This window comes from Balaenoptera borealis, assembly GCF_965194805.1.
Source record: "Balaenoptera borealis genome assembly, chromosome: 20".
Lineage (NCBI taxonomy): Eukaryota > Metazoa > Chordata > Mammalia > Artiodactyla > Balaenopteridae > Balaenoptera > Balaenoptera borealis.
The window spans coordinates 17,980,853-18,008,157 of NC_138879.1; the positions used below are offsets into that span (position 1 = coordinate 17,980,853).

The 27,305-nt window shown below is 57.6% G+C and overlaps 1 protein-coding gene across 7 annotated transcripts; it reads left to right on the forward strand.

The window, feature by feature from the left end:
• Positions 1-1,036: 1,036 nt before the first annotated feature.
• On the forward strand, positions 1,037-27,181 carry LOC309617966 (protein AF-17). Of its 7 annotated transcripts, none has more exons than XM_082370983.1 (22): positions 1,040-1,535; positions 2,761-2,840; positions 3,328-3,382; positions 3,633-3,742; positions 4,733-4,836; positions 5,083-5,176; positions 7,389-7,544; positions 8,198-8,296; positions 10,813-10,951; positions 11,578-12,192; positions 12,650-12,831; positions 13,065-13,173; positions 14,390-14,456; positions 14,662-14,801; positions 15,274-15,471; positions 15,576-15,664; positions 16,796-17,145; positions 17,577-17,667; positions 18,694-19,050; positions 24,606-24,641; positions 25,211-25,330; positions 26,826-27,181. In XM_082370983.1, the coding sequence occupies exons 1-22, from the start codon at positions 1,427-1,429 to the stop codon at positions 27,003-27,005; spliced, it is 3,480 nt and encodes a 1,159-aa protein (XP_082227109.1). In that variant the 5' UTR covers positions 1,040-1,426; the 3' UTR covers positions 27,006-27,181. The 7 variants fall into 7 exon arrangements, with proteins under 7 accessions (XP_082227110.1, XP_082227112.1, XP_082227111.1 ...); XM_082370981.1 differs by having other exon boundaries at positions 1,041-1,535; positions 10,813-11,032; XM_082370982.1 differs by having other exon boundaries at positions 1,041-1,535; positions 7,392-7,544; positions 10,813-11,032.
• Positions 27,182-27,305: the final 124 nt, after the last annotated feature.

Below are 27,305 nucleotides of genomic sequence, written 5' to 3' on the forward strand. Positions count from 1 at the left end.
GCCACCGCATCTTACTCTGCGGGAGTGTGACCTTTGGTCCCTGCGGGTGTCCACCCCCCTTTAGGAAGTAGGGGGGTCAGGTTTCGTCCCCCTTGCCCACACCGGCCTTGGGGATGAAGCCTTCGGGTTGACGACGCTCCCTCACTTCTTCCCCAGACGCAATTTCAGGGACTTTAATACTTTGGGGTGCTGTGTGTGAGTCTATGTTTTGTGTTTGTGTACATGTATCGAGCTCAAGTGTAAATGTGTTGTTCGTGAGCACTTCCGCAGTAGTGGCTCTCTAACTCGCGTGGGTCTCTAAGCGCGCCTGAATGGCTGGACCTGGGGTGTGCCCCTCTGGGAGGGTACGGTAGTGTGGCTGGATGAAGCTGAGTGAATCTGTGTGTCTGTGGGTGCCTCGGCGTGCTTCTGAGGGGTCTGAGTCCCTGTGCGTGCGTGTGTGCCTGTGAGCTGGACCGGAAGCTCCCCGAGGGCAGGAACACCCGTTTGTTCACTGCTCTATCTCAACGACTGCACATAGTAAGCATTCAATAAATATTTGTTGAATGAACAAATGTCTGCTTGTAAGAGTGTCTACCCTCCAGACAGACCTCCAAGGGAAGAGCCCGCGAGCGGCCACTCAAAAAGACCCCCTCACACCGAGGGGTGAGCAGCCCACGTCGCTCCCGCTGCTTCTAGCGCCCCTTCCCCTGATCTCCACCTCCAAGTTTCCTTGGGGTTGAAGAACAGTCGCAGAGACGAAGACCTGGGCGGAAGGGGCTGGCGAATCGGAGACCCGGGGCCGAGACCAAAGGGCAGGCAGATGGAGGGCTCAGGAGCGCCAACCGAGAGCCATAGAAAGAAAAAGGAAGAGGGAGAATGAGCGCAGAGCGAGCAAGCGAGCGAAAAGCTCCCTACCAAGCCAGGCTTTGTTCCCTGAACCTAAGACTTTACCCGGCGGCGGGCGGCGGGCGGGCCGGGAGCGAGCAAGCGGAGGCGCGCGGCCATGGCTGCCGCGGCCGGGCAGGGGGGCCGGGGAGGCGGCGCGTGAGCGGGCGGCGCGGGGCGGGCGGGCGCCCGCGATGTGCCACTCGGCACCTCCCCCGCCGGGCCCGGGCTGCGCGGCGGCCGGGCGGCCCTGGTAGCTGGGCGTGCGGCGCGGAGGGGGCGAGCCCGGCGCGCGGGTCTCATTGTTGGGGGGGGGGCCCGTCGGGGCATGAGGGCGAGAGCACGGCGGGGGGGGCGGCCAGACAGAGCGAGCGAGGAGGAGGAGGAGGAGGACGCCGAGGAGGAAGAAGGAGGAGGCAAAGAAAAGAAGCGGCGGCGGCGGAGGAGGAGGAGGAGGGAGCGAGGAGGCGCGCGGCCCCCCGCTCCCTCCCTCCCCCCCTGACCCCCGACCCCCGCCGGCCGGCCCCCCGCCCCAGCCCCGGAGGGAGCTCATGGGAGTATGAAGGAGATGGTAGGAGGCTGCTGCGTATGTTCGGACGAGAGGGGCTGGGCCGAGAATCCGCTGGTCTACTGTGATGGGCACGCGTGTAGCGTGGCTGTCCACCAAGGTACGGGGGTGGCCCGCGGGGGGGCGGAGGGACCCAGGGGGCGGCGTGGGCAGGGAGCCCCCGGCCGCGCCCTCTGGAGACCTCCCGGGGCTCGGGCGCCCCTCCCCCACCCCACCTGAAGAGAAGGGAGGAGTCGGGGGGCTGCCCCCGCCCGGTCCTGGAGGGCCGGGTCAGGCATTGTTTTCTTGCCTATTGTTCCAGTACCGCGCCCCCCACCCCAAGTTGAGGGAGTTTGGGGACAGTCTAGGGGCCAATGAGTGCACTCTCCGCGCCCCACACCGCTAGTGTCGGGGCTGCTTGGAGAATGTTTACCTGCGAGGTGTCCCCTCCCGCCCGGTTATTTTGGTCCCGGCTCTCGGAGGGAGAGGTCAAGGGGGGGGGGTCATCCTCCCCTCCTGCTTCCGGATACTGGGAGGAGCGGAATTGGGAAGGGAGGAGAAGGGTCCCAGGGGAGAGGGGACTCCTAAAATCCTCCGGGGAAGAGTTGCGGATAGGAGAGAGGTTGCGCAGGGGGCCGGGAATCGAGAAGAGGGAGGTTTGGAGTTTCCCCCAGCAGCACATGGTTCGGGAGTTAACTCCTTGAGGAATCTTGCCGAGGGCGCAGACTGGCATCTCCCGCCTGTCTGGCACAGCCAGCTGCCCCCCCCCCCCCACGCCCTTCCTGGGACAGCCCTTAATCCTGTCGCTGTCGGGTCTTCCCGCCACTCTCCTATTGGTTACCTGCACTGCACCTGCCCTCGGCCTTGACTTTTGAGCTGTACCTATTATAGTTAGTGGCAGAAGATGAGCTCCCTAGACCCCCGACTCCCCCGCCTCTTCCATTACTGGCCCTTTAAGAAATGCCCCCCCCCCCAATAACAACAAAACGCGTTTGTCTATCGTAAATGTTGTTCCTCTGATTTTCTCTTCCTGATGATGAGGACTGGTCCTGGCAGGAGCTGGGAAACAGAAAGCTGGGTACAGAAAGGGCATGAGGGGAGGATCTTCTAGAAGTTTAAGGTCAAGGACTCAGACGTCCCACCTCTGCTTGGAGGACTTGGTTATGTGGTTGAAAGCTGGCTGCGTGCTGTTGGGCATTCCTTGTGGTCCTGCTGTCTAGTGAGTGCCCCCCAGGCTGGGAACAGCCCCCTGGCCTAGTTCCTTAGAGTCACCCCCTTCCCCCAGTTATTCTGGGAACAGCCACTGGTGACAGATTTGCTTGGTGATTCTCCTCCCTCATCCCCAGCTTGCTATGGCATCGTCCAGGTGCCAACAGGACCCTGGTTCTGCAGGAAATGTGAATCTCAGGAGCGAGCAGCCAGGGTGGTGAGTTTGAGACTCCTCTCTCCCCTCCTATACACCTGAGGATCGCCCCCCTCCCCACCGAGCTATGGGACTCTGAGGCTGAGGCTGGGGTGGGACTGTCGCACAGGATTTCCTGTTTCCTGCACACCTGTCACCAACCCCATCTCTCCCTCAGCTTATCCCTCACTCTGCGTCACCTCAGGCGCCGGGCCTTTTATTTTTGTTTGCTTGTTTGTTTGAGCCTTTTATTATGGAAGGTTTCCAACCTGTACAAAAGTAGAGGGAATGCTATAATGAGCCTCATGTTGATGTGGATCACCCGTCTTCAACAATTATCACTCGTGGTCAATCCTGTTTTCTCTGTACCCCCACCAGTTCCTCCTTAGACATCTTACCATTACATCCTGGGGCCCTCTGAATGTGTTCAGGGAGGGCCCAGCTCAGCAGATCCCCCACCCCCTTTGGGAAAGCCCACCCCCCAAACCCCTGTGCCCCCTTTTATTGGCAGAGGTGTGAGCTGTGCCCACACAAAGATGGGGCATTGAAGAGGACTGACAATGGAGGTGAGAGGGGTGCTGAGCCCCAGGGCTCATCTATTGAGGTCAGCAAGGCCCCCTGAGCAGGGTCTGGGAAGGCAGGAGTGGTCTGTGGGTGGGGGTGGAATGCAGAGGCTGGTTTCCCTTCCCTTCCCTGGCTGGCAGTGGAGTCTGATGGGAAGGCCATGGAGGAGGGGACCATCTGCAGTATGGGGTTGTGAGAGGTGGGGGTCTTGGGCTCGCCATCGCAGCTGAGGCCAGCCCCACACTGCCCCAGGCTGGGCCCACGTGGTGTGTGCCCTCTACATCCCTGAGGTGCAGTTTGCCAACGTGCTCACCATGGAGCCCATCGTGCTGCAGTACGTGCCTCATGATCGCTTCAACAAGGTCAGCGGCCCCTACCGTGCCCCATACCAGTCCCTTCCCTAGCCAACCATTCTTGGGTCCCTCCAGCCCTTTCTTCATCCAGTGTAATTTGATTCTGTCCAACCTACACTTTCGGGGAACTCAGGAGGTGTGTAGGCACTTTCCACTGATAGATTCAGGCTCGTGCTCTGGAACTCAAGTGAAATAGTAGGCTCCCTTGTAGAAGTCCTGCCTGAAGGTAGACCTTAGCGAGCAGTTCACTTATTCATTCACTGAGCACATTTTACCGAGTGCCTACTATGTGCCAAAACTGGGGCAAGATGCTAGACACACAGTGTTTAGATTGATCAAGACAGGTGTGCTCCCTGCCCCACGGAACTCACACTTCTGTGTGGGAAGACTATAGATATCAATAAACAGGCAAATAAAATAAATGCAACTTGTGTTAAGTGCTGTAAAGAAAACAAACAAGGTACTGAAATAAAGGATACCCTGCGGGAGGCGGGGGCGGGCCTTACTTTAGATAAAGTAGTCAAGGAAAGAGACATTTTGGTTGAGACCTGGGGGATGAGAAGGAGCCATCCTTGATGAGGGGGGAGAGTTCCAGGTACCAGGCAGAAGGAATAGCATGTGCAAAGGCCCAGAGGTGGGGTTGAGCTCACCAGTGAGGAAGGCAGACACAGTCCCTGGCCTTATAGGGCTCACCATCCAAGGACTGCACTGTCCAGTATAGTAGCCACTGGCCACATGTGGTTATGTAAATTAATTAAAATTAAATAGAACTTAAAATTCAGTTCCTCAGTCACACTAGCCACATTTCCAGTGCTCAGTAGCCTGTGTGCTTTGTGACTGCTGTATCGGACAGTGCAGTACAGAACAGTTCCATCAACACCAAAAGTGCTGTTGGATAGCCCTGACCTAGGATCATGTGGAGAGGGTGGAATTGAGGGGGGGGACCAAAGGATCCCTCAGGGAGAAGGGAGGAGGGCACGATTGTACTGTATCCTGCAGACATGTTACATCTGTGAGGAGCAGGGCCGGGAGAGCAAGGCAGCCTCAGGAGCTTGCATGACCTGTAACCGCCACGGATGTCGACAAGCTTTCCATGTCACCTGGTGAGAGCCCCGCCTGCCCTGCACCCACCCCGCAGGGTTCTCTAGCCAGCTGTACCAACCCGCTCCGAGGTTTGCCATGGATGGCTGCCAAATAGGTTCATCCTAGCTGCTGTCTCTTTGGAGATGATGGCAGTGCTTTCCTCGGGTGATCTTGGCTTCACCCCAGCAGGGATCTAGGAGGGTGCAAGGGAGGTGGCTGATCTGGTTTGTGGCCACACCCTTCTCAGGCTGACCTCTCTTGGTTAGTGCCCAAATGGCAGGCCTGCTGTGTGAGGAGGAAGTGCTGGAGGTCGACAACGTCAAGTACTGTGGCTATTGCAAATACCACTTCAGCAAAATGGTGAGTTTCATCTGGGCATGAGTGGGTCAGTCAGCCATGGTTTAGAGGGTATGGGCTCCAGGCCAGGCCAGTGCCTGGTGCTGGGAGGACAGACGTGGAAGGCACTATGTCCCTGCCCTTGAGGAGCTCACCACTGGATGAGGAATAATTGAAGCACGGCTGAGGGGTGTGAATCAGAGCTCAACCAGGCAGTCCATCCAGAGGACGGAGCTCAGGCCCTGCCTGTCAGAGGCTGGGAGGCTTCAAGGAAGAGGCAGCATTTAAGCTGAGCCAACATTTGTGGGGCCTGCTGTGTCCCAGCCTCTGTACTAACCTCTTTACGTGTGTTTTTTTGGTGTGATCTTCCCCAAAACCCTAAGAACTAGGTGTACTGCATTTCCCCGTTTTTATGGATGAGTAAGCTAAGACCCACTAAGATTATGTTATTTACCTCACAGCTGGTGTGTGGGATTCAGAACAGACAGTCTGAAGCTTCTCAGGAGCCTGCTAAGCAAAGACAGAGAGAAAGGAATCCCAGGCAGAGGGATTGGCATGGATAAAGTCCCGAGATGAGAAAGAGCATTCATAAGCAGCAGAACAGGGTGTGTGGTAGGGACAAGGCAGGAGATGAGGCGAAAAAGCTCAAGCAGGGCCAGAGCTGGACTTGCTTCTGCCCCAGGTTCACGGGCCCAAGGAGAGGTGGGAGAAGGGGTGCTAATCCATGTTTGTGGAGAGACGTGCGTTTCCAGAAGCTGTGGGGTGTCCTGGAGAGGTATGCTGTGGCCTGACTGGGAAGGCAGCTTGGACCTTACCCCCAGGCCACAGGCTTGTAACGCTGCTTGAAAGCAAGAGGGTAACATGATCAGATTTGTGTTTCAGGAAGATTACCCTGGCAGCCACTGTGAAGCCAGATCTGAAAGGCCAGGGCGGCGGCTGGGAGACAGCTGTGAGAAGGGGGGCATGGAGGGATGAAGCTGGGTTCTAGAACCATTTCTAGATAGACTTGCCTACATGTCGGGGTAGCTGAGAAGGAGGAGTTGAGGGTGGCACATAGGATCCAGGTTCTCACTGCTGGGTGGATGGGGCTTGAGCACCTGAGGGTGCTGTGAACAGGTGGTGCAGTAGGCTTCTATAGGGCTAGCATATGTCCTGGTCTGCCCCGGAGAGTCCCAGTTTGTGCCTTTTGCCCTGGTATAATTATTAATAGCTCCTCCTTTCATTTTCAGAAGTGTCCTACTTTGGATCATAAGTCATAGGGTCATCTAGGTGCAGGGTTTGATATCAACAAGGTAGGGAGCTCGGTTTGGTTCATAGGAGGTGCCAAGTGGGGATGTTCAGATTTGGTGGCTGTGAGGCCCCCGGGCAGGGTGGTAGTGGCAGCCCCAGGTGTATAAGGCTGGGGCTGGAATCCCCGGGTGCCCATCAGGTAGGGGGCTCAGGTGTGAAGAGAACCATGAGGTGGGGGAGTTTAGAGCTCAGCAGAGTAGAAGCAGTGCCCACCGCTGGGGAGGGATGGGGTCAGACGAGGCCTGAAATTAGTCCTTGGATTTGACAGTTGGAGGTAGTGGGTGACCTTAGAGGGAACAGCTATAAGTCTAGGACAGGTGAAGCCATCAGCCCAGACAGTGGGGAGTCCAAGGCCCTGGCTGGGAGGAATGGCAGCACAAGGGTTGTTTGGGTTTTTCTTATGGACGTTTACTCCCCACCGCTTCTTAAGGGCAGCAGGTCCTTTGGGACAAAAGGAACCACTGTGTTTGGTGGAGGGCCAGGAACAAAGGAGAAGGGGTGATGGCTGGAGCAAAGTGTCTGGAGGAGAGGATGGGGTATGGAGTACAGGGGAGCAGGGGCTCCCATGAGGACTGTCCCGCATGTCCTCCACCCCAGGGAAGGAGGTGGTGGTGGGCCGTGGCTCAGGGCCTGAGAGGGGCCAAGAGGGCACCATGAAAAGAGGTGGGCGGAGAGTGAGAGGCTTACCTCCATCCGTGCCTTGCTGGGCTGAGACGCCCCACCTCTTCTGGGCCTCAGTTGCTGCTGAATCTTGTGCACTGGACAAGCCAGTGGGGAAACTAGGATTCCAGTCTAGGGAACGCACTTCCGTTGAGCAGAGTATCATTAAGGACACAGGGTCCTCTTAGTGACAGGCAGGGTGGGGGCGGGGGTCCCTGATCTTCAGGAACCTTTCCCTAGGCTAGTGAGAGGAGGGCGTGGCAGTTCCTCTCGGTTCTCTCCCCAGAAGACATCCCGGCACACGAGCGGGGCAGGCAGCGGAGGAGGGGGAGGCACAGGGGGAGGCGGTAGCGGCTTCATCGCTGGCGGGAGGAGCAGGTCGGCCTCGCCATCCACGCAGCAGGAGAAGCACCCTTCCCACCACGAGAGGGGCCAGAAGAAGGTAAAAGTCTTCTCCCTCTACCCCTCCTGCCCACTCACAAACAACTGTTTCTTTCAAGAAGCCACCACAGGTATCCGGAAGGCCATAGGGCCTACCCCCTTCCTTCCTCTGAGGCCACTGAGGGCAGAGAGGGGACTGAGGAAGTGACATGTGAGGGTCACGGAGGGTGAGGTGAAGGCTTGGCTTCCCTGGGGCTCTTTGTATCTGTGTGGTCCCTCCGTGTCCTCCCCAGGACACGACAGTGTCCCCAACATTTGCACACACGCCACAGTCTAGCCATGTGTCGGTCCAGTTTGTAAGTGCACATGCCTGCGTCCCCGCCACACGTCACAGTGTGCCCGGCTCCCGTCCCTCCGCACAGCTCCGTGTCCCGGGTATGTGCTCACATGAGTGGTGCTCTGTGTCACTGGCATGATAATGGGACAGGCTATTTTTAGCAGGCAGTGAGGGGGAGGGGGAAGGGCTGTCGGCTCTCAGAGGAACCTGCCTGGGCCACTCCTGTCCCGCCAAAGTCCCCCAGTCCCTCCAGAGGGGGAGATGGTGCCCACAAAGCCTCGTCCTTGAAAGGACCCCACTCCCCACATGCATGTGCTGTGTTTATCCTGACCCAGACTGTTCCGCAACATCAGTTCCGGTCCCTTCTTCCTCCCCAGAGTCGAAAGGACAAAGAACGCCTTAAACAGAAGCACAAGAAGCGGCCTGAGTCACCCCCCAGCATCCTCACCCCACCTGTGGTCCCCACTGCTGACAAGGTACTGCTGCCTACACCCAGGAGGGATGGCCACAGCAGCGGGAGGGAGGCACGGGGTGAGGGGTCGGGGTGAGCACCCCTGGGAACCTCCGCAGCTTCAGGTTAATATGCCTCTGCTCCCCACCCCGCCCCCCTCTACTCCTGTTCTAGCCCAGGAGGGGCCTCTGCTCCTCAGCCCCACCAGTCACTGACCAACCAGGAGAGTAGGGGTGGGGTGGGGGGCACCACCCTGCCTGCTGGCTGCCAGATGTTCACATCTGCCTCTGTCCAGACAGAGGGCCTCAGCACTGGGCTCCTGTCTGCAGGTACTGTACTCATGGTGTTTCTCTGATTTTCTGGGGCCCATTTCCCCAGAGAGAGGCAGAGAGGACCCCTTCACTTTATCCCTCCTCCACATCAGGAGGCTGCCCAGAGGCTGTCGCCTAACCGAAAAGCCCGCTCCATGCGGGCTGGAGGGACTGAAAGTGCGGCCCTTGGTGGCTTGCGGGGCAGGCCTGTGGACCACACCCTGAAACCCCCACTGATCCCACCTTCCCGGTAGGGGCATGGCATGTCAGGCCTGACTCCAGAAACTGGCAACATCTGGATAAGCAACCAGCAGGCCCTACCCGAGGCCAGGGAATGGCTAATCCAAGCCAGAGCAGCCCTCCCTGCCCCTCCTTCCAGCCCGTCCTCCCCATGGAAGGAGAACAGGGGCCTGGAAACACTGCCTCCTCCTGTCACCATTATTGCCCCATTCACCTCCACTGGCCTCAGGAGGTTGGCAGAGCTCTGGGCATCTTAGCAGGAGGCTCAGGTATCAGGTTTCCAGGGTGATGTTGCTGTGGCAACTGTCCCAGTAACCCTCTCCCCTCCCTGCTGCCCAGGGCTCACCTGGAAAAGCTTGATGTCTGCACCCTCTGGTCTTTCCCTGGGGTTTGCAGGCAGGGGGAAAGAGAGGGCCAGAGATCTAGGAGTTATCCCAGTGGCCGGGCATCCCTTTGGATGTGTTGGAGCATTCTGCCCATCCCCCTCCACCCACCCCAGCATTTCAGCCACCCCTCCCCCTGGGCCCTCTCCTCCCTTGCTCTCATAACCACATCTGGCTCCCTTCAGAACTCCAGCTGTTGAAAAGAACAAAGAAAAAGACAAGAGACCAGGGCTCCGCCCAGGAAGGGGCAGCACAGGGTGGCTCTCATTCTCCCATCCATCCTCCCTCTGGCATTTGTTCATTTACTGAATACCTGGTCTCCACCCGGAGGAAAAGCCACCCCTGGTAGTAATACAAAGCCCTAACTCACTCACCACATGCCAGGCTCCCTTCTGGAACAGGGGGATGGAGGGGATGCCTGGGGGATTTGCTCATTTAATCCTCAAAATAATCCAATGAAGTAGGTACTTTATTAACCCCATTTAATAAATGAAGAAACTGAGGCACAGAGAAGTTAAGTAATGTGCTTAAAAGCACACAGCTAGGGAGTGGTGGAGTCAAGATTTGAACCCGGGCAGTGGGGCTTGAAGGCCTGTTCTCTTAACCACCACAGGACGCTGTCTCTGCAGTGTGTCACTAGCAGCCATGCCATCAGAATCATCATCATTATCGACCCCATACTATGTATCTGGCATTGTGGTCCTCGTAATTCTCCAAATAGGCATAATTAGCCCCATAAGGACACTGAAGCTCGGTGAGGTTGAGAGACCACACAACATAACACGGTGGTAAACGGCAGAACCCACCAGGCTCACAGACCCCAGAGACCCCGCTCTTCCAGCCACTGCTGCCGCCCTCAGACATGGGGGACTGTATCTTGCAGTACAATGTGGCACCCGATGGCTGACGTGGGTGGGTACACGATACCCTGGAAATAAGAGGACAGAAAGATTTGTTCCACCCCAGGTAGCTATAGGGTGACTTCACGGAAGAGGGGGCTCCCGAGCTGGATTTTGAAGGAGAAGATGTTTCCCAGGAAGAGGAAGGCTAGGCTTTCCGGGCAGAGGGCTGGGCATGGAAGCGCAGGTTGTCTAGGAAGGGCATGGAGTGGCCAGGGAGCGGGCTGTCAGCCAGGTGGCTGCATCTGGGGGTGAGCATGGAGGGAGTGGTGGTGACCGGAGGGCCCAGGAGTGGGGCCAGGGCAGCCCATTCTCCGTGGGGTTCCTCTTCCCTGCGTACACCACTTCCCAGCACAAGTCCAGCCCTCTTAGGCCTAAGTATTTCTTAAATGAGTGACTAAGAAGATACGTGCATCAGTACAGGCTCTGGGACTGTTTTCATCTCTCGCCTGCCCGAGGTGAAGGACAGACAGTTTCTTGGGTTCAGAGCTCCCAACTCTTCACACCCAGAAGTTACAGAGCTGCCTCCCCATCTCCCTGGTCTAGGAGCTCCTGCCACTATCCCCTTGCCCGAAAATCCTTCCTGAAGCTGACTCTGGGCTCTCCCAGTAGAGCCCTAGGTCCTGTGTCCTCCTGCTCCACTCCCAAGTCAGGGTGAGCCCAGACCCTGGGAGCTGGCCTCGAGCCTTCCTCTCCTCCTCCCCTCAGGTCTCCTCCTCAGCTCCCTCCTCCTCCCACCACGAGGCCAGCACTCAGGAGACTTCTGAAAGCAGCAGGGACTCAAAGGGGAAAAAGTCTTCCAGCCATGGCCTGAGTCACAAGGGGAAGAAGCTGAGCAGTGGGAAAGGTGTGAGCAGCTTTACCTCCGCCTCCTCCTCTTCTTCCTCCTCCTCTTCCTCCTCCTCTGGGGGGCCCTTCCAGCCTGCAGGTGAGTGTGGGCATCCCGGAGGAGGCTGGGAGCGGGACAGTCTTTGGCCCTGAGCTTTTCTACTAAGGGCCTTTTTATGTTGGTTTACGTCTCATTTGCTTCCTAAATTGGTTGGGGTGGGGGGAATCTCCACCAAGTGAGTGACTCCTCTCCACACCCTCCCCTCAGCCCTCTCCTCTCGAGGTGGAACTCCCCTCTGGTCTCCCTCAGGGCTCACCTCTCCAACCCCCATAACCATGTTCATTATCCCCTGCACTTACGCTGTCAGGTACCATTTTGAAAGCACCAACTCTAATCTCCTGTAATCTCTGTAGTGATCGAGTGAGGTCACTAGGGTGGGAGTTATTCTCCTCCTACTTTATCACAGGTGGGAAAGCTGGAGGGCGGGGACACTCATCCCAGGACACAGAGACAGTGGCAGAGCTGGGACAGGAAACTCAGCTTCCCCATCCCCTGACCAGAGCTCTCTCTACTAGTGCACACTGGGAGCGGGAGGGAGGCAGGGGATCTGGGGTCCAGCTATAATTCCGTTTCCCTCTCTGCAGTTTCGTCCCTGCAGAGCTCCCCCGACTTCTCTGCGTTCCCCAAGCTGGAGCAGCCAGAGGAGGACAAGTACTCCAAGCCCACAGCACACCCCCCTTCGGCTCCTCCCTCTCCCTCAGCCCCCGAGCCCCCCAAGGCTGACCTCTTTGAGCAGAAGGTGGTCTTCTCTGGCTTTGGGCCCATCATGCGCTTCTCCACCACCACCTCCAGCTCGGGCCGGGCCCGGGCCCCGTCCCCGGGGGACTATAAGTCACCCCACGTCTCGGGGTCCGGGGCCTCAGCAGGCACCCACAAGCGGATGCCCACACTGAGCGCCGCCCCCGTGCCTGCTGAGGAGACCCCCGAGACAGGCCTGAAGGAGAAGAAGCACAAAGCCAGCAAGAGGAGCCGACACGGGCCAGGCCGTCCCAAGGGCAGCCGCAACAAGGAGGGCACCGGGGGCCCGGCCCTTCCCTCCCTGCCCGGTGCCCAGCTGGCTGGCTTTACCGCCACTGCTGCCTCACCCTTCTCCGGAGGTTCCCTTGTCAGCTCTGGCCTGGGTGGTCTGGCCTCCCGTACCTTTGGGCCTTCCGGGAGCCTGCCCAGCCTGAACCTGGAGTCCCCCCTGCTGGGGGCAGGTTAGTGACCCTTGGGGATGGAGGGTATCTCAGGGCCCAGCCAGTCTAGTGAGGGGACAGAGGCACAAACATGCAGTTAGAAGGAAATGTGATAGAAACTGCTCCAAAAGACAAAGGATGCAGATGACAGTCACCTCTGAGACACTCCCCCATACCCATTTTCTGCGTGGTTGTAGCGGGAGAGCTTGCCAATAGGACTTAACCAAGTTTGGGTTGGGGAATTAGAAAAACTGGGAATTCTCCAGGCTTTAGCAGGGCAGTGGAATAAGCAGGCATGGCAAGCAGATGTCACCCAAGCAAGAAGTGACATCTTTGCAGCAAAAGGGTGAGACTGGTGTGTGGCCAGATCCAGGGGAGTGTTCTCCTTGGGGAGAGGCTGCTCCAGCCACCTGACCAAGGTGGGGTGTGGGGGAGTGGTGACTCTAAGCTTCCCTCTGTGTCTGTCTTGTGCCTGTAGGCATCTACACCAGTAATAAGGACCCCATCTCCCATGGTGGTGGAATGCTGCGGGCTGTCTGCAGCACCCCCCTCTCCTCCAGCCTTCTGGGGCCCCCAGGGACCTCGGCCTTGCCCCGCCTCAGCCGCTCCCCATTCACCAGCACCCTCCCTTCCTCCTCTGCTTCTATCTCCACCACTCAGGTGAGGCCTTACTCCTGGGCTCCGCCATCCCTGGGCAGGTGGGGGACAGCCTGCTGAGGACCGCAGCTTTCCATGGGAATTTGAGAGATTGGGCTTGATCACCACCAGAACTTCTCCCTCTCTCTGGTCCTCTCTCCTCCCCAGCACACCTGGTCCCCTCCACCCCGGTGCACACAGTTGTGCTCTAGATCCAAGAATAACCACCAGGCTGGACTCTACCTCCTTTCCCTCAGGTGTTTTCTCTGGCTGGCTCCACCTTTAGTCTCCCTTCTACCCACATCTTTGGAACCCCCATGGGTGCCGTTAACCCCCTCCTCACCCAAGCCGAGAGCAGCCACACAGGTATGTGAGTCTCTGACCCCATTCCCCTTTCTTCCCAAAGGCCTGAGGGGCACCTGTCACCTGCTTGTCACCCCAGAAAGGATGGGAGGGCTTTCTGGCTGCCCCCACCCTCTGGCCATTGCCCACCCTGCAAAAAAACATTCCACACACAACAAACCTACACTTTCACATTAAAACCCCCGTGAGGAGGCGGGACAGGACAGGGCAGAATAAATACTGCTCCATCTCACAAAACAAAAAGGCAGAGAGATGAATGACTTGCTCAAGGCAGTTGGGGTAGGGAAAGGCAGAGCAGCAGCTGAAATTCTGGTACCCTGGCTCCAAGCCTAGTTCTCCTACCGCTGTAGCCTAGCTCCCTGCTGGCCTCTTAGTGAGTTCTTGGGATCAGAGTTTACTGAGATCCCACCAGCTGGACAACAGGCTCTCTGGGTATTTAGGAGTTAAGGGGGCGGATCACAAGTGCCTCTCCCTCTCCCTGGAGAGTCAACCCAGCCCCAGAGAGCTGATTGGTGCAGAGGTACCACCTGGCCGGCTGGAGGGCGGGGCTTACCAGTTCAGGTAAGCCTTAAGGGGGCCGAATCTGATTCCAGAATTAAGAACCCTACAGAGTAGGTGACTATTTTTCCAAAACGCAAAGTGGAATTCAGTGGCCCAACAGAGGGTTTTGACGTCTAATTTTTTAGTTTATTAATATAAAAGTCATACAAAACTGATTATAATAGCTACAGTAATTAAGGCCTTGCTGCATGGCAGCTAAACCGTTCAGATTAACACTTCACATTTACTACCTTATTTTAATCCTCGTAACAATCACTTCAGAGAGGTTAGTTTCAAGCCCGCGGTCACAGAGCAAGTAAGTATCATATCCAAGTTCAACTCAGGACTGTGTAGGCCCCAAGTTTCTATGACTCTGAAGTTGTAAGTTTTCCAGGAAAAAAGTTGGGAGGTAGATCTGAAAGTAGCCAAGCTGCAGGAGCCTTTCTGCCTAGAGAAGGAGGCAGGGAGGAGATCTCATGGCTTTGCCTCCCACGGCGCTGGGTTTCCAAGCCAGGGCTCCCAGCGCCTTAAGAACTAGAACTGGCTAGCTGGGGTTGGGAGATCCTGGGGAAAGGGGTCTGCGGTAAGTTCCCAGATCCCGCACCCACTTCCCAGGCGGGGACTGTGAGGCCGACGGCACCTCTTCCTCGCTGATCCCTGCCCCCCTTCTCCTTCCAAGAGCCAGACCTGGAGGACTGCAGCTTCCGATGTCGGGGGACCTCCCCCCAGGAGAGTCTGTCTTCCATGTGAGGGAGAGAGTGCCGGCTTGGGGGAGGGGCTGGGAGCAGGGCGGAGGGACTGTCAAGGAGGAGAGGGCGGAGAGGCGGGCGAGGGGGAGAGGGTGGGATCCAGAGGGGATGACTGAAACCCCTAAGGCGGGAGGAGGAGGGCAGGGAGACTGGAGTGGGGGAGTGAGGTAAGCCTGAGCTCGGTTTTCACTTCTGACCCCAGGTCCCCCATCAGCAGTCTCCCAGCACTCTTCGACCAGACAGCACCCTGCGGGGGCGGCCAGTTGGACCCAGCGGCCCCCGGAACGACTAACATGGAGCAGCTGCTGGAGAAGCAGGGCGATGGCGAGGCCGGAGTCAACAGTGAGAAGGGGTGACGTCGGGCTGGATGACCTGTCCTAGGACACCCCCAGACTCGGTCACCTTTCCCAGGTCCCCAAACGTCTTTAAGGTTCCGCCTGCGGCCCCGCCCCTGCCTTAACTCTGGCCAACCGAGGGCCTTGCCTTTAACCCTCGCTGGGTCCTGCTCCTGGGCCCGCCCCCTCTTCGCAGGGCTTTTGGCCCTCGCGACCTCCTGGCCCTTATTTTACTGAGCCCCAACTTCCGCCCGCCCCTTCCCTCCCAAGCACTTGGCCTCCACCCCAAGCCTCAGGCCCCACCCGTGGTCCTCACACCTCTGGCTCCCCAGGACTCACCTGAGTCCCTCGCTAGCCGGCGCCTTCTCTGCTAGGTCTCAGTCCGATTTCCTCCGTCAGGCCCCGCCCCCGGTCACCTGGCCCCGCCCCCAGCCTTTCCAGGCCTGCGGGGCTCAGGCTCTCTCGCGTTCTGTCTGCAGTCGTGGAGATGCTGAAGGCGCTGCATGCACTGCAGAAGGAAAACCAGAGGCTTCAGGAGCAGATCCTGAGCCTTACGGCCAAGAAAGAGCGACTGCAGATTCTCAACGTGCAACTCTCTGTGCCCTTCGCCGCCCTGCCTGCCGCCCTGCCTGCCACCAACGGCCCTGTCCCTGGGCCCTATGGCCTGCCTCCCCAAGGTAAGGGGAATCCCACCCAGCCCGGGGATGGAGGCCTCTGCTGTGCGGTCGGAACTGGCCCTGACTCCAGTCCCTGACCTCCTTCCGTGATCCCCCTCCCTCAGCCGGCAGCAGCGATTCCTTGAGCACCAGCAAGAGCCCTCCGGGGAAGAACAGTCTGGGCCTGGACAACTCGCTGTCCACGTCTTCCGAGGTGGGCGCCACGGGGAGGGGCACCAGGGATGGGCAGGAGTGGGGACGTGCAAGGGCCTTCTAGTTGCATCTCTACCTTGCGGCTATTGGAGGCTGGACAATGGAGTGACTGGCTGAGTAGTTGGTTGACTGACCCATTCATTCCTTCATTAAATAAGTAATAATTATGAGGTGCCTACTTAGCTCCGGGCATTGGCTAAGCAATGAGTGAGCAAATCGGACAGCCTTGCTCCTGGAGACAGGCTCAATCCAAGAAAATCAATAATTACAAATCAGGAAAAGTGCTAAGCTGGAAATAATTTGAGGGCTGTGAGAAAGAATGGAGGGTGGAATTCTTCTCTGAATATAAGGTGGTTAGGGAAGGCCTCTTTGAGAAGTGTTTGTGAAGAGTTTATTATAGTTTGTTGTAGCTACACACAAAATAATCCCCGTGTAATTGCTGGCGGTTGGGGGAGCAGTTGCTATTGTTATATTGTGGTTGTTCTGGAAGTCAAACAAAGTGGGTTCTTGTTCTCCCTGCTACTTTCTAAATGTGTGACTTGGGCAACAATAATCATAATAGTAACTGACATTAATTGCATACTTGCCCTTTGTCATGTCCTGTGCTGAGACTTTTAAAGGGTTTGTGTGTTTCGTTTTCACAATAATTGTATGGAATAGGTTCTCCTCTTACCCCCATGTTATGAGTGAGGAAACTAAAACAGAGAAGCCACTCAAGCCATTAAATTGTGGACATGGGATTTGAGCCTGAATCTTTCACTCCAGCTGCCTGCAGAGTTGTTTAGCCTGTCGCCTAAGAACCAGTGGTTTCACCCATAAAAAGGCAGTAACGAGTTAGTACAGGTCAGGCACTGAACCCTGGGTCTGGTTCACCAGGTGGTCACTACCGTCATCACTGTTCAGTGTTAAACAAGCATCATGAGGGGTGCTGGGCCCCCAGGAAGTGACTTGTGAAGACTGTTTGGATTCTTAGCCTTTATCCCGGGCCTTGCTTCTTCCTGGGTGGCTCTGCCTGGGGGAAGGGGGGTGTGGCTGTGCTCTGTGAGAATGCTGATGGGTGCCGGGCCGGGGGCCAGAAAGGTCATGCTGGCCCCCTGCCCCTCTGACCCCTCCCTTCCCCCTCCCTCCCCAGGACCCACACTCAGGCTGCCCAAGCCGCAGCAGCTCGTCGCTGTCCTTCCACAGCACGCCCCCACCGCTGCCCCTGCTCCAGCAGAGCCCTGCTACTCTGCCCCTGGCCCTGCCTGGGGGCCCTGCCCCGCTCCCGCCCCAGCCACAGAATGGGCTAGGCCGGGCACCCGGGGCAGCGGGGCTGGGGGCTATGCCCATGGCTGAGGGGCTGCTGGGGGGGCTGGCGGGCAGCGGGGCCCTGCCCCTCAATGGGCTCCTGGGGGGGTTGAATGGGGCTGCCGCCCCCAACCCCGCGGGCTTGAGCCAGGCTGGCGGGGCCCCCGCGCTGCAGCTGCCAGGTTGTCTCAACAGGTGAGGGAGAGCTCAGTCTGGGGAAGGGAAGGGGGAGGCTGGCTCTGGGAGGGAATCCCCCCGAACACCCACAGTTCCTCAGAAGGAAAGCTGTCCTCTGATCTTACAGGGTCTAGAATCTAGTCACCCCAGGTTCTCCTTAGATGTTAGATGTGAGTGCCCTCCGGATGGTAGCTCTCCAGGGACAAAGTTGTCTGTTTATGCCTTGTACCCTAGCTAGCCTAGGTTTTCCTTCTGGGAAAGTTCTTCCCTCTGACGTGCCTCCCTCCCACTGTCCTCTCTGAGCTCAGTCCGTTTCGCTCTAGTCCTCTAACATCGCACATCCCTGCCTCTCCCCACCTGGGTCTGAGGGAGTCTGGGAAGTTAGGGGAGCAGGCGAGGAGGGTTCCGCTGTCCCTTCCCATGGTCTGTGATTTGTCCCCCTGCCTCAGCCTCACCGAGCAGCAGCGACACCTCCTGCAGCAGCAAGAGCAGCAGCTCCAGCAGCTCCAGCAGCTCCTGGCATCCCCACAGCTGACCCCGGTAATGCCCCTCCCTGCCTGGGCCGCCTCCCCTCCCCCAGCTCTGCTGGAAGGGCCCTCTCAGAGCGGTCTGGGCCAGTCCAGGGAGGGCAGCCCCAGGCTGGGTGGAGATTGCCCCTAAGGGTCATGTGGGGTCAGAGGGCATAAGGGTTCCTCTCGGGGGGGCCCCTGGGCACTGGGGAAGGGATGCTGTAGTGGCCCCAGATCACATCCTAGCGAGAGGATCTGGAGGGTGGTGAGTCCTCAGTTACTGAGCGTTTCCAATTCCAGCCCCAAGGCTCTTCAGTGGGGAACCTCAGGGTCTGCGTAGAGAGGTGGCCGAGCAGGTGACAGACACCGCTTCAACCAGAGCAGCCCCTCCTAGGTCTTTCTTGTGTGTTGAGTTCTGCTAAGAATTCCTTTGGAGGAAAGGAATTCCTCCTATTAAAAAGGAGGGAGTTGAAAAAATAGAAAAATATTCATTTTCATATAAAGAAACATGAGAAAGATACATAAGAAACCAATTCAATTGGTTATCTACAGAGGCCAGATGGCAGCAGGGGTAAAAGCAAGATTTCTGAAGATAAGCCTTAATAAATCACTTTGGGTTTTGGAACACTGAAAATGCTTTGCCTATTCAAAGCAAAAATAAATGACTCTTAAGGGAAAAAACAAATGAAAAAGAGGGGAGTTGAAAACTAGTGACCTCATTCAGTGTTTCTCAACTTAGGGTCATACCATCCCTGGGGACATTTGTGGTTGTCATAGCAACTGAAGAATTGATTTAGTGAGGGGGGGTGGGGCCAGGGATGTTAAACCCCCTGCACTTGGCCGGTAGTGGCCCGGCTGACAAACGCTGACGGTGTGCAACCACTTTCTTGTCTGGATGGGGAGACTGAGGCCCAGAGGAGGGAGTTAGAGACGGAACCTTGACTGTCTCCCAGGTCTTTTGCCTCATGGTCCTAGTGTGATAGGATGGGGCCCAGGCCAATGAGGGCAAGATGACCCTGGAGACCACTGGCCAGTAAGCAATCTGGCCCCCTTGCAGGAACACCAGACTGTCGTCTACCAGATGATCCAGCAGATCCAGCAGAAGCGGGAGCTGCAGCGGCTGCAGATGGCCGGGGGCTCCCAGTTGCCCATGGCCAGCCTGCTGGCCGGGAGCTCCACCCCGCTGCTGTCCGCGGGCACTCCTGGCCTGCTGCCCACAGCATCTGCCCCACCTCTGCTGCCTGCCGGAGCCCTGGTGGCTCCCTCGCTCGGCAACAACACAAGTCTCATGGCCGCAGCAGCTGCGGCTGCAGCAGTAGCAGCAGCAGGCGGACCTCCAGTCCTCACTGCCCAGACCAACCCCTTCCTCAGCCTGTCGGGGGCGGATGGCAGTGGCAGTGGCCCCAAAGGAGGGGTGAGTAAGGGGTCCGGCTTGGGGGAGGGGCCGGGAGTGGGGCAGAGGGACCGTCCTGTCTCCCTTCTCCTGGATGGGCAGCGAGGGAGCATTAGAAGGTCCATCATCAGATGCATCATCAGAAGGAGGAAGGAAGCGACCCCTAGGGCAGCAGAGTGCCCTGCTCTAGACCCCAGGGCCTCTTCCAGCACATGGGTGCCCTCCTGCAGATCCAAGAAAGATACACTTTGCACATGGGCTAATAGCGAAAGGACCAATTAGAAAACGGCGTTCCTCTGGGGAGACCCATTAGGAAAGGCTGTTTCCTCTCTGATTGGACCATTTAGAAGAAGATGATGCTCTGGGTGGGCCATTTCAAGAAAGGCCCTCCCTTCTTCTTCTGAGGGCAAAGGGCCAGAGCCCGTGTGCTGCCCTCAGCTGGCACATGCCTGCTTAGCTGGGTGCCCTATGCAGGGCAACTCCCCCAAACACACACACACACAAGGTGACCCTGGTGTGCCGCCGCCAAAGCCCAGACCCTTACTGCACCCAACATCAGCTTTCTTGACCCAGGAAGCTATTCTCAACTGGGTGTTAGGACCAGACACCTCCCAAAGCCCCAGTCTTCCTTCCTCTTTTTCCAGACTGCTGACAAAGGAGCCTCAGCCAACCAGGAAAAAGGCTAAATCCACCCAGGCTCCTGCTGACCCCCCAAGTGGAGGGGCAGATCCTGGTTTGAGGGGTCCCAGCCTGGAGCGGGCACCTGTACCCAGACACTGGAGAGCCCCGGCCCAGAGCATGTGCTGAGGCCTGGGGAGTGTGGGGTGTTCCTGGTGCCGAGGACTGAGACCGACAGGGGAGCCCCTTCCATCTGGCCCCCCTCCCCCTCTGCACTGGCCCCTTTGTGAGGGGCTCAGAAGGAGGACAGGCTCCAAGCCCGCCTAGGAGCCCCCACTCTCAGCGAGTGTTTTGAGGTTCCCCAGAGAGCAAAGTGGGCCATGGCATAAGTGGGGGGTTGGTTGCACCCGCCACGTAAAATGGATTAGCACTTGAGTGGGATAAGTGGGGGGCTAGGCCCTGGGCCTGCCCCTGTGCGGAAGTCTTTTATGGAAGAAGGGGTGGCCCTACTTGACCTGCAGTTTCTTCCCAACTTGGGCAGATGGCAAGAGGGCTTCCTGGGACTGTTTCTCGCTGGGCCCCTTCCCCTGCCCCCGACAAGGGTCACAAGCTGAGCTTGTAAAAGCCCACAGACTAGGGGGCCGAAGAAGGGGTAGGATGGCATCAAATTTGGCCCAAGCCTCCCTACCTCTGGGGGGTGGGCCCCAGTGATGGGCTGGGGGAAGGCAGAGGGTGGGTGGCCCAGCCCCCTCGATCCCCTGCCCCTTGTTTGCACTATTGGATTTAGGAGTGCCGAGGGTGGGGAGATGGAACTGCCTGACTCAGAGAGCGTGTATGCGTGTGCGTGTGTCTGTCCGTCTGTCTGTCTGTCTACCCCTGGAGCCCGGGCAGCCGAGGGCAGGGATAGGAGCAGTGCTCTGATGAGGCAGTATCAGAGGGGCGCTCCCAGGTCTTGTTTGCACCCTCTCACCTCACCAACTTTGGTCCCTCTCTGGGGCCCGAATGGTTAACAAAAACCAGAACCGTACTCCAATATTGGAGAGTAACTGGGGGCTGGGGGCTTTGAATCAGGGTAATATCCTGCCTTTCCTCCCCCAGACTCCACATGGTCTCAGTGCCCCCTCAGCGCTCCCCTTGCCCCACTGATACTTGGTCCTGCTTCCCTGGCAAAGGGGAGCCCCAGGGATTGGGGGACGAGGCAAGGGGGGTTAAGTGCCACTTCTTTTAGTGAAACCTTCCTCCCAGGATTAGCCAGCCTGCCTTCCCACACTCCACCCCCACCCACCAGGGGAGACTTAAGCTTACGCTGACCTACAACTGTCCCTTCACCCACCAGCTACTTCCCCGGGGTGTAGTGGGCAATTCTCACCTTAAAGAGTCCCCACCTGCCCAGAGCCTTTGGTGGCCAAGGTTGAGGGCCGGCGGGACAGCCAGGAGAGGGGCGAGGTTGAAGCCTGTGTCTGTGTCGGGTGCACTGGGGTCGGAGCCAGGAGGAGCGTGGCCAGCTTCCCTGATGACCACGTCTAGTCAGTCTCTTTGCATGTGTGGATTTGTGTGTGTGTGTGTTTCTGTTTGGGTTTTTGTTGTTGTTGGTTTTGTTTTGTTTTTTAAATAAAGAAAAGAAGATGTGTATATTTTTGGCAATGACAGAAACGTAGTGCAGATATATTTTTGCCTGTGCTGCTCAACTGGTTTTTTTCTGATACTGAAAATAATATTAATATTCCTGTTGATAAGACTTTGTAAGATGTTAGGGAGCTGATAATGGAGAGGGTGGGTGGGAATCCTTCAGAGGCAATTTCTTAGGCACTTGCAAGGGCTTGGGGGGGAGGGGGGCGGCAGTTGTGATGACCTCAGAAATACTCACTTTTTATTAACGCTAAATATCAGTTAGAAAGAAATGATAGAATTCAGCATTTTCTTCATCTTCATCTATTAAGCTGTCTAACTCCCTGCCCCCAAACCACTGAAAAGAAAAATAACCTTCAGAGATTCTTAGAAGAGTTGCTCATTCACACCCACACCCTTGCCCAAGGCCGGCCCACTTACAGCCAAAGTCAGCTTCTGTTCTGGACAGTGAGGGAAGTCAATCCACCCCAAGGCCGCTGTGGCAGAGAGTGAGAGGTCCAAATGACTTAGTGCACTGGAACCAAGACCTCCCCTTCCCTCCAGCACCCGAGAGTCTGGGGTTCTCATCTCCAAGAGTCTCTGTTTTCTGACTTTCCCCAGGCTGGGGTGCAGTGGCAGGTAGGCAGGTTAGATCTGAAGAAGGGACCCAGGCTGGGTATGGATTGGTGCTGTGCCTCAGTTTGGGGCAGGGGGACATGAGAGCCGTGGTGCATTTCCTCTTTCGAGGGAGCTTTATAATAGGAAAGGTCTGGAGCGCTTCAGGACGGAGTGGGGTCCCAGTGCAAGGGGTATGGCTACCGAGACACCCCCCACACACACACACACCCCTGCTCCCAGCCTCAGTCCCTTTCTCTAGGATGAATTTGGATGGGGAGTAGAAAGGGATGCAGATTTATATATGGCTCTGTCTAGGGGAGGGGAAGGATGTGGTTTGCAGGGCGGAAGTGGAGTTTGAAAATGCAGAGTGGCGCTTAGTGTGTCATCCCCCTCAGCGCAGAGGTGTGATTGCAGTGTGCATGCAGAGCCGCTGTCTGGCCTTGAGGTCACAACTAGTGCGCGAATGTCAGAGCTGGAAGGGACCTGTCTTTAGGTGTCTTTTGAGCCAGCTCCTTGCTTCACAGGTGATAGCTCCAAGCCTAGGAGGGGCAGGGGCTCAGGGGCAGAGCCAGGACCAGCCCTCAGGACCTTGGCCTCCCGGTCCTCGGCTCTCCTGTCCCACTGCACTGCCTCCTTGTGGCTGTCCGTCTGTCCCTGTGTGTGTGACGCGTGGTGTGAGTGCAGGGCTGTGCCGGGGTGGGGGGATCTGTGAAGCACTGTCTTAGCTCAGAGCTGATGGATCCTCTCCAGAGACAATGACACTTTAAAGGTTGCCTTTTCTTCTCTAAGTTTTTCCGATTTGTTTATGAGTTTTTCCCCTCAGACTCCTAGGTCTATTGCTGCCTCCAGGCGCCCTTCCCTTGAGGCCGATGAGAGCACCCCTGCCTACTCCTGTCCTGAGTTCTAGGGAAGTACTCCTAGGAAGGGAGCCAGAGCCTGGGAAAGAGAAAGAGCCAGCTCTGAGAAAGGGTCACCTTCTCCACACGGCCCTTTCCCAAACTGGAAATGCAGACAAGTTTTCAAAGGCACAGGCTCCCCCTGCCAGCTTCCAGCATCTTCCTTGGTGTGTGGTGGGCCAGAGTTAAGGGTAGGCAGCTTGCTTCCAGTTCTCCTTTATCCCAGTTTATTTCCTGGGGAGAGGTGCCTGGAGGGATTAAGGTCACTTCAATTGGGAGTTTGCAGGAAAGTGGGGCATAGTACCCTGGCTCCCTCCGGTCACATCAAACCAGATTAAAAGTGCGTCTGGCTCCCAGCCACTTTGACTTGATCTACTGAAAAGTTGGGGACTGAGGGGGTGCCTTCATTGCCCTTTGGTCACGTCCTTCAGCCCAACTTGGGACTTAGGTGGTGGGACTGGAGACCCAAACCCTGGCTCCCCGCCTGTCCCCCCCCCCCCCCCGTTCCGCCCCAGCCTGTCTCAATGTAGCAGACCCTTCCTAGGGGAGCAGGGAGGGGAAGCTACAGTTTGTAAACCCAGGGGCTCCTTTTTCATTCTTTCTAAAGCCTCCTTTATATCCTCAACCCAAAAGGCAATGCCCCTCCCCTGCCACCTCCAAGCCTGGAATTGTGCATAACCCGGATCTTGTATCTTTGTATAACGGATGTTATTTGTACGAAGGGCAGTTCGTAAACAGCACTTGTTCTTTTAATAAAAGAATGTTTTACAAAAAAAAAAAAAACATCCAAAGAGACCCTGCTTTGTCTGGCTTTACTGAAGGGAAAGGGAGGGGGAGTGCCATCCGTGGGAGCCTTGGGAAGGTATCGGGGGTGGGGGGATGGTCAATGAACATTTCTTTAAGCACTTGGAATAGTAGTTCACAGATCAAAATGCACAACATACCCGAAATACCCTGCATATTGAAAACGCAGATACCTGTGCCCCACCCATAAGAACGTAATGTGTAGGCCTGGGCCAGGCCCGAATCCGATAAAAAAAACAAGCTCCCTAGGCGACGAGATGTGTCCGCACCGCGCTTCTAGAAGCACTGCCCTAAGGCTCCGCAAGAGAAAACGGTTCCGGTCAGGGTCCCCGCTCGCAAGTGGGGGGCCCGGGAGGCGCAGGCAAGGAAATGAGCGGCGATGCTCCGCGCGGGTCGTTCGCAGACACGCGGGAACCAAAGGGGGCGCCGGAGAGCCCTCCACACCCCGGGGCCCCCTAGGCGGCTGCGGGGTCGGCTCCTCGGCCCGACTTCCGGCGGCTGGGGCTGGTCGGCTTGCGCAGGCCCGCGGCCCGCACCGCGCGAACCCCGCAGCGTCTTCCGGGCCGAGGCGGGGCCGGGCCGGCGGGAGGCGGGGAAGCGGGAAGGTGACCGGGGCGCGAGGCGGAGCCGGCGCGGTGGCGGCAGCGGGGCCGGCATGGGCGGCGCGGGGGCGCTCCTGAGGCCGGCGGCCCTGGTGAGCAGCCGCGGCCCCGCCGGCCGGCCCCCCCACTCCCCTCCCGAGCCAGCCCCGCCCGCCCCGCCCGCCCCTCGGCTGAGCGTCCCTCAAGCCCCTACGTCGCCTGGTCCTTTGCAGCCCTCCCTGAGCGCCCGCTGGGTGCCAGCACCTCCCCCAGCATCTCCCGTTCCTCTCTTGGGACCCCTTATTCTTACCCTCGTATTTCTCTCACGCGCTTACTAAGCCCTGTCGTCTCTTCCCTCCCAGATGACTTCCCTCTGGAAGTCTTCCGCTTTCCATTGACTTTATTTTTCTGTTTCCAAACCACCGTCTTGCGATGCCTGCTTGCCTTGCAGAAGCTGAACCAGAGACGGGACATCACCTCCTGGCTGGTAAGTACTACCCCCCAATACCCCGTTTCCACTTCTCTCTGCCCTAGTCCCCCAGGCCCAGAGACCCCAAAGGTAGAGACCAGAGGAGGGAACCAGAATGGGTCAGCCCTGCGTTGTAGATTTCAGCCTGCGACTGCCTTGTCTATAGCTACCTTCCCGATGGCTCAGGGGAGATAGAGTGACCAGAGGGCACAGGGCAGGGAGCAGGCTTCTGCCCTGAGAAGAGCGGCGCCTGATAAACCCAGCCCTAGGTGCAGTTAGCCCCGCCTAGGCTGGCAGGATCCTGGGCCTCCCCTCCCTTGCACCCAGGTGAGAGCCAGGGTTTGAAAGGAAGGCCTGGACCCCGAAACCTATGTGCTTGCGTGGCCTTGAAATCTCTTCTCTATCTGGAGCTCAGGGGCCTTCTGGTGTCCTGGGGGGGAGTGTCCTTGCAGGGTGGCATCAGATCAGCCTCCTGCAGAGGAAGCCTGTCACCAGCCAAGGCTCTTGGGAAATTGGACAAGGCCACAGGCAAGAAAGTGCTTCCAGGGCGTGAGCTGACCCTCACTCCCTCATCTTCTCTGCCACAGGCCCGATGGTTCCCCCAAACCCCAGCCAAGTCCGTGGTGGCCCTAAAAACACCCATCAAGGTGGAGCTGGTGGCTGGGAAAACCTACAGGTGGTGTGTGTGTGGCCACAGCAAGAAGCAGGTGAGAGACCTGTGTCCCCCTTCCCGTTGATATATGACACCTGTGGTTGGGGACGCTACCTGTTGCCCAGGAACTCCCACCCGAGACGTTCCTCTTTTTCCCACACATACCTGAGGGACAACAAGGGAGACTGGGGGGGAGGGATACTCTCAGGCCAGCGCCACCCACAGCCCTGAGCTCACCGTTCTCTGCATCCCCCCTTCAAGATGCAGCCAGAGAGACAGAAACCCAGTCCCGGGGCCAGTCGGGTGGAGCCAGGGTTCTGGCCTCCTCTCCCGGTGCTCCCTCCTTCTCAGAGGCTCTGGGCTCTTTCCTGCCTCTCTCTCCCCTCTCTCCTTCCTCCTCCTAGGAAGCATCTGGGTCAGAGGTTCCCAGGCCTCAGACCCCAACACTGGGAAGACTTTGCACAGCCTCTCTGGCCCCGTGTGCCCCTTCCTGGCATCTGCTCCTGAAAACCCTCCCTTTCTCAGTTTCTGTGACTTTCCTGGCTTCTTGCTGTCTTGTCAGCCTGGCTGCCTGCTCCCAACTCCTTCTCTCTTCTGACCCAGGAGCCTTTCATCCAGCAGGAACCTGCCCCATATTCTTAGCCTCCGGGGTCCCTTTCTTTCTTGAGCTGGCTCTGAACTGTGTTCCTCCGAGCGAGCGGCATGGTGTGGTGTCAGCAGCCCAGGGCCCCGAGTCCTGCTTCGCCACTGATTTGCTGTGGACTTTGAGCAGGTCCTCATGAGGGTGGCGCTGTGCAGCCCACTGCTGAGGCCTAGCACAGGAGGGCCCTCTCTGCCTCTCTGCCTCTTGCCCTCTGGGACAGGTTGCTGATTTTTATCTGCACACGTCTCTCATCCATTCTCCTATCCCACCCTGACTCCAAGGCCAAGAGGCCTTGGGTCCAGCTCTGCCACTAACTAACTAGCTAACCACCTCTCTGGGCCCCCAGGAACACCTTCCAGGATGGAAGGGCATAGATGCTCGCACCAGGCAGCCAGTTTGCTGTGGGACGTCCCCTTCCCCCCTTCCCAGTTATTTCCTGGAGCCAAACAAAATTGATACCCCAGTCTTAAAGCCCACCCAGAGAAGTTTTTACCCCAAGAATATGGAGAAGGAAATGAATTTCATGAACCAATGGAGACTCAGAGCCATTAAAAAAAAAAAAAAACACCTATCAGCGTAAACATTGCTGATACCTAAGGGCCCGTTTCGCCTTGAAAATTCTGTTCTTGTGTCCTGGTCCTCTGGGGACTCCAGAAACTACTCCTGTAAAGACTCATACTTACCGAACACTTTCTACTGGCAAAGTGCATAACCATTATGTATTTTATTTTCTTGGGATGACGCTACTCTTTTTACTGTCACATTACAGATGAGAAAGGTGTGGTAGTGAACCCAGGCAGCATCACTTAGGAGTCTGGCCCCTGACCCCTGTGTGCTGCTCCTCCCAGCCCTGCCCCGCCTCGGCAGGTGGGGTTGGGTCTCTAACTTTCTTTCTTTCCCTCACCAGCCCTTCTGTGATGGCTCCCACTTCTTCAAACGCACTGGCCTATCCCCACTCAAGTTCAAGGCCAAGGAGACCCGTGTGGTGGCGCTCTGTACCTGCAAGGCCACCCAGAAGCCCCCATACTGCGATGGCACCCACAGGAGTGAGCGGGTGCAGAAGGCAGAAGTGGGCTCCCCACTCTGAGGGGGCGGCTGCTGACCGGCCCAAGAAGGGATCACCCCAGGGACCCCAGTACCCGTAGCTGGCTTGTGAAGGACTTGCTCCCGTAACCCGAGGTCTCCAACCTGGGGCAGCTGGAACTGGCCCCTGCCCCAATGCCTGCTGGCAAAGATGGCATTAAATAGGCGTGCCGGCCCAGAGCAGCGTTCTTGTGGTCACTGGTGTGAGGGACATGACCGGTTGGTCCCTCTTCAGGATCTTAACATGGGCTGGGGACACCTGACTGGCCACAGGGAGGGAGCAGTTCAGGTTCATTCCATATAG

What these genes read in the sequence shown, in the direction of transcription:
- LOC309617966 (XM_082370981.1), top strand. Translation starts at nt 1,427, where the DNA reads ATGAAGGAGATGGTAGGAGGCTGCTGCGTATGTTCGGACGAGAGGGGC. An exon ending in TAGCGTGGCTGTCCACCAAG is followed by an intron (nt 1,536 to 2,760) that starts GTACGGGGGTGG and finishes CCTCATCCCCAG; the next exon opens with CTTGCTATGGCATCGTCCAG. An exon ending in AGCCGAGAGCAGCCACACAG is followed by an intron (nt 13,174 to 14,389) that starts GTATGTGAGTCT and finishes TCTCCTTCCAAG; the next exon opens with AGCCAGACCTGGAGGACTGC.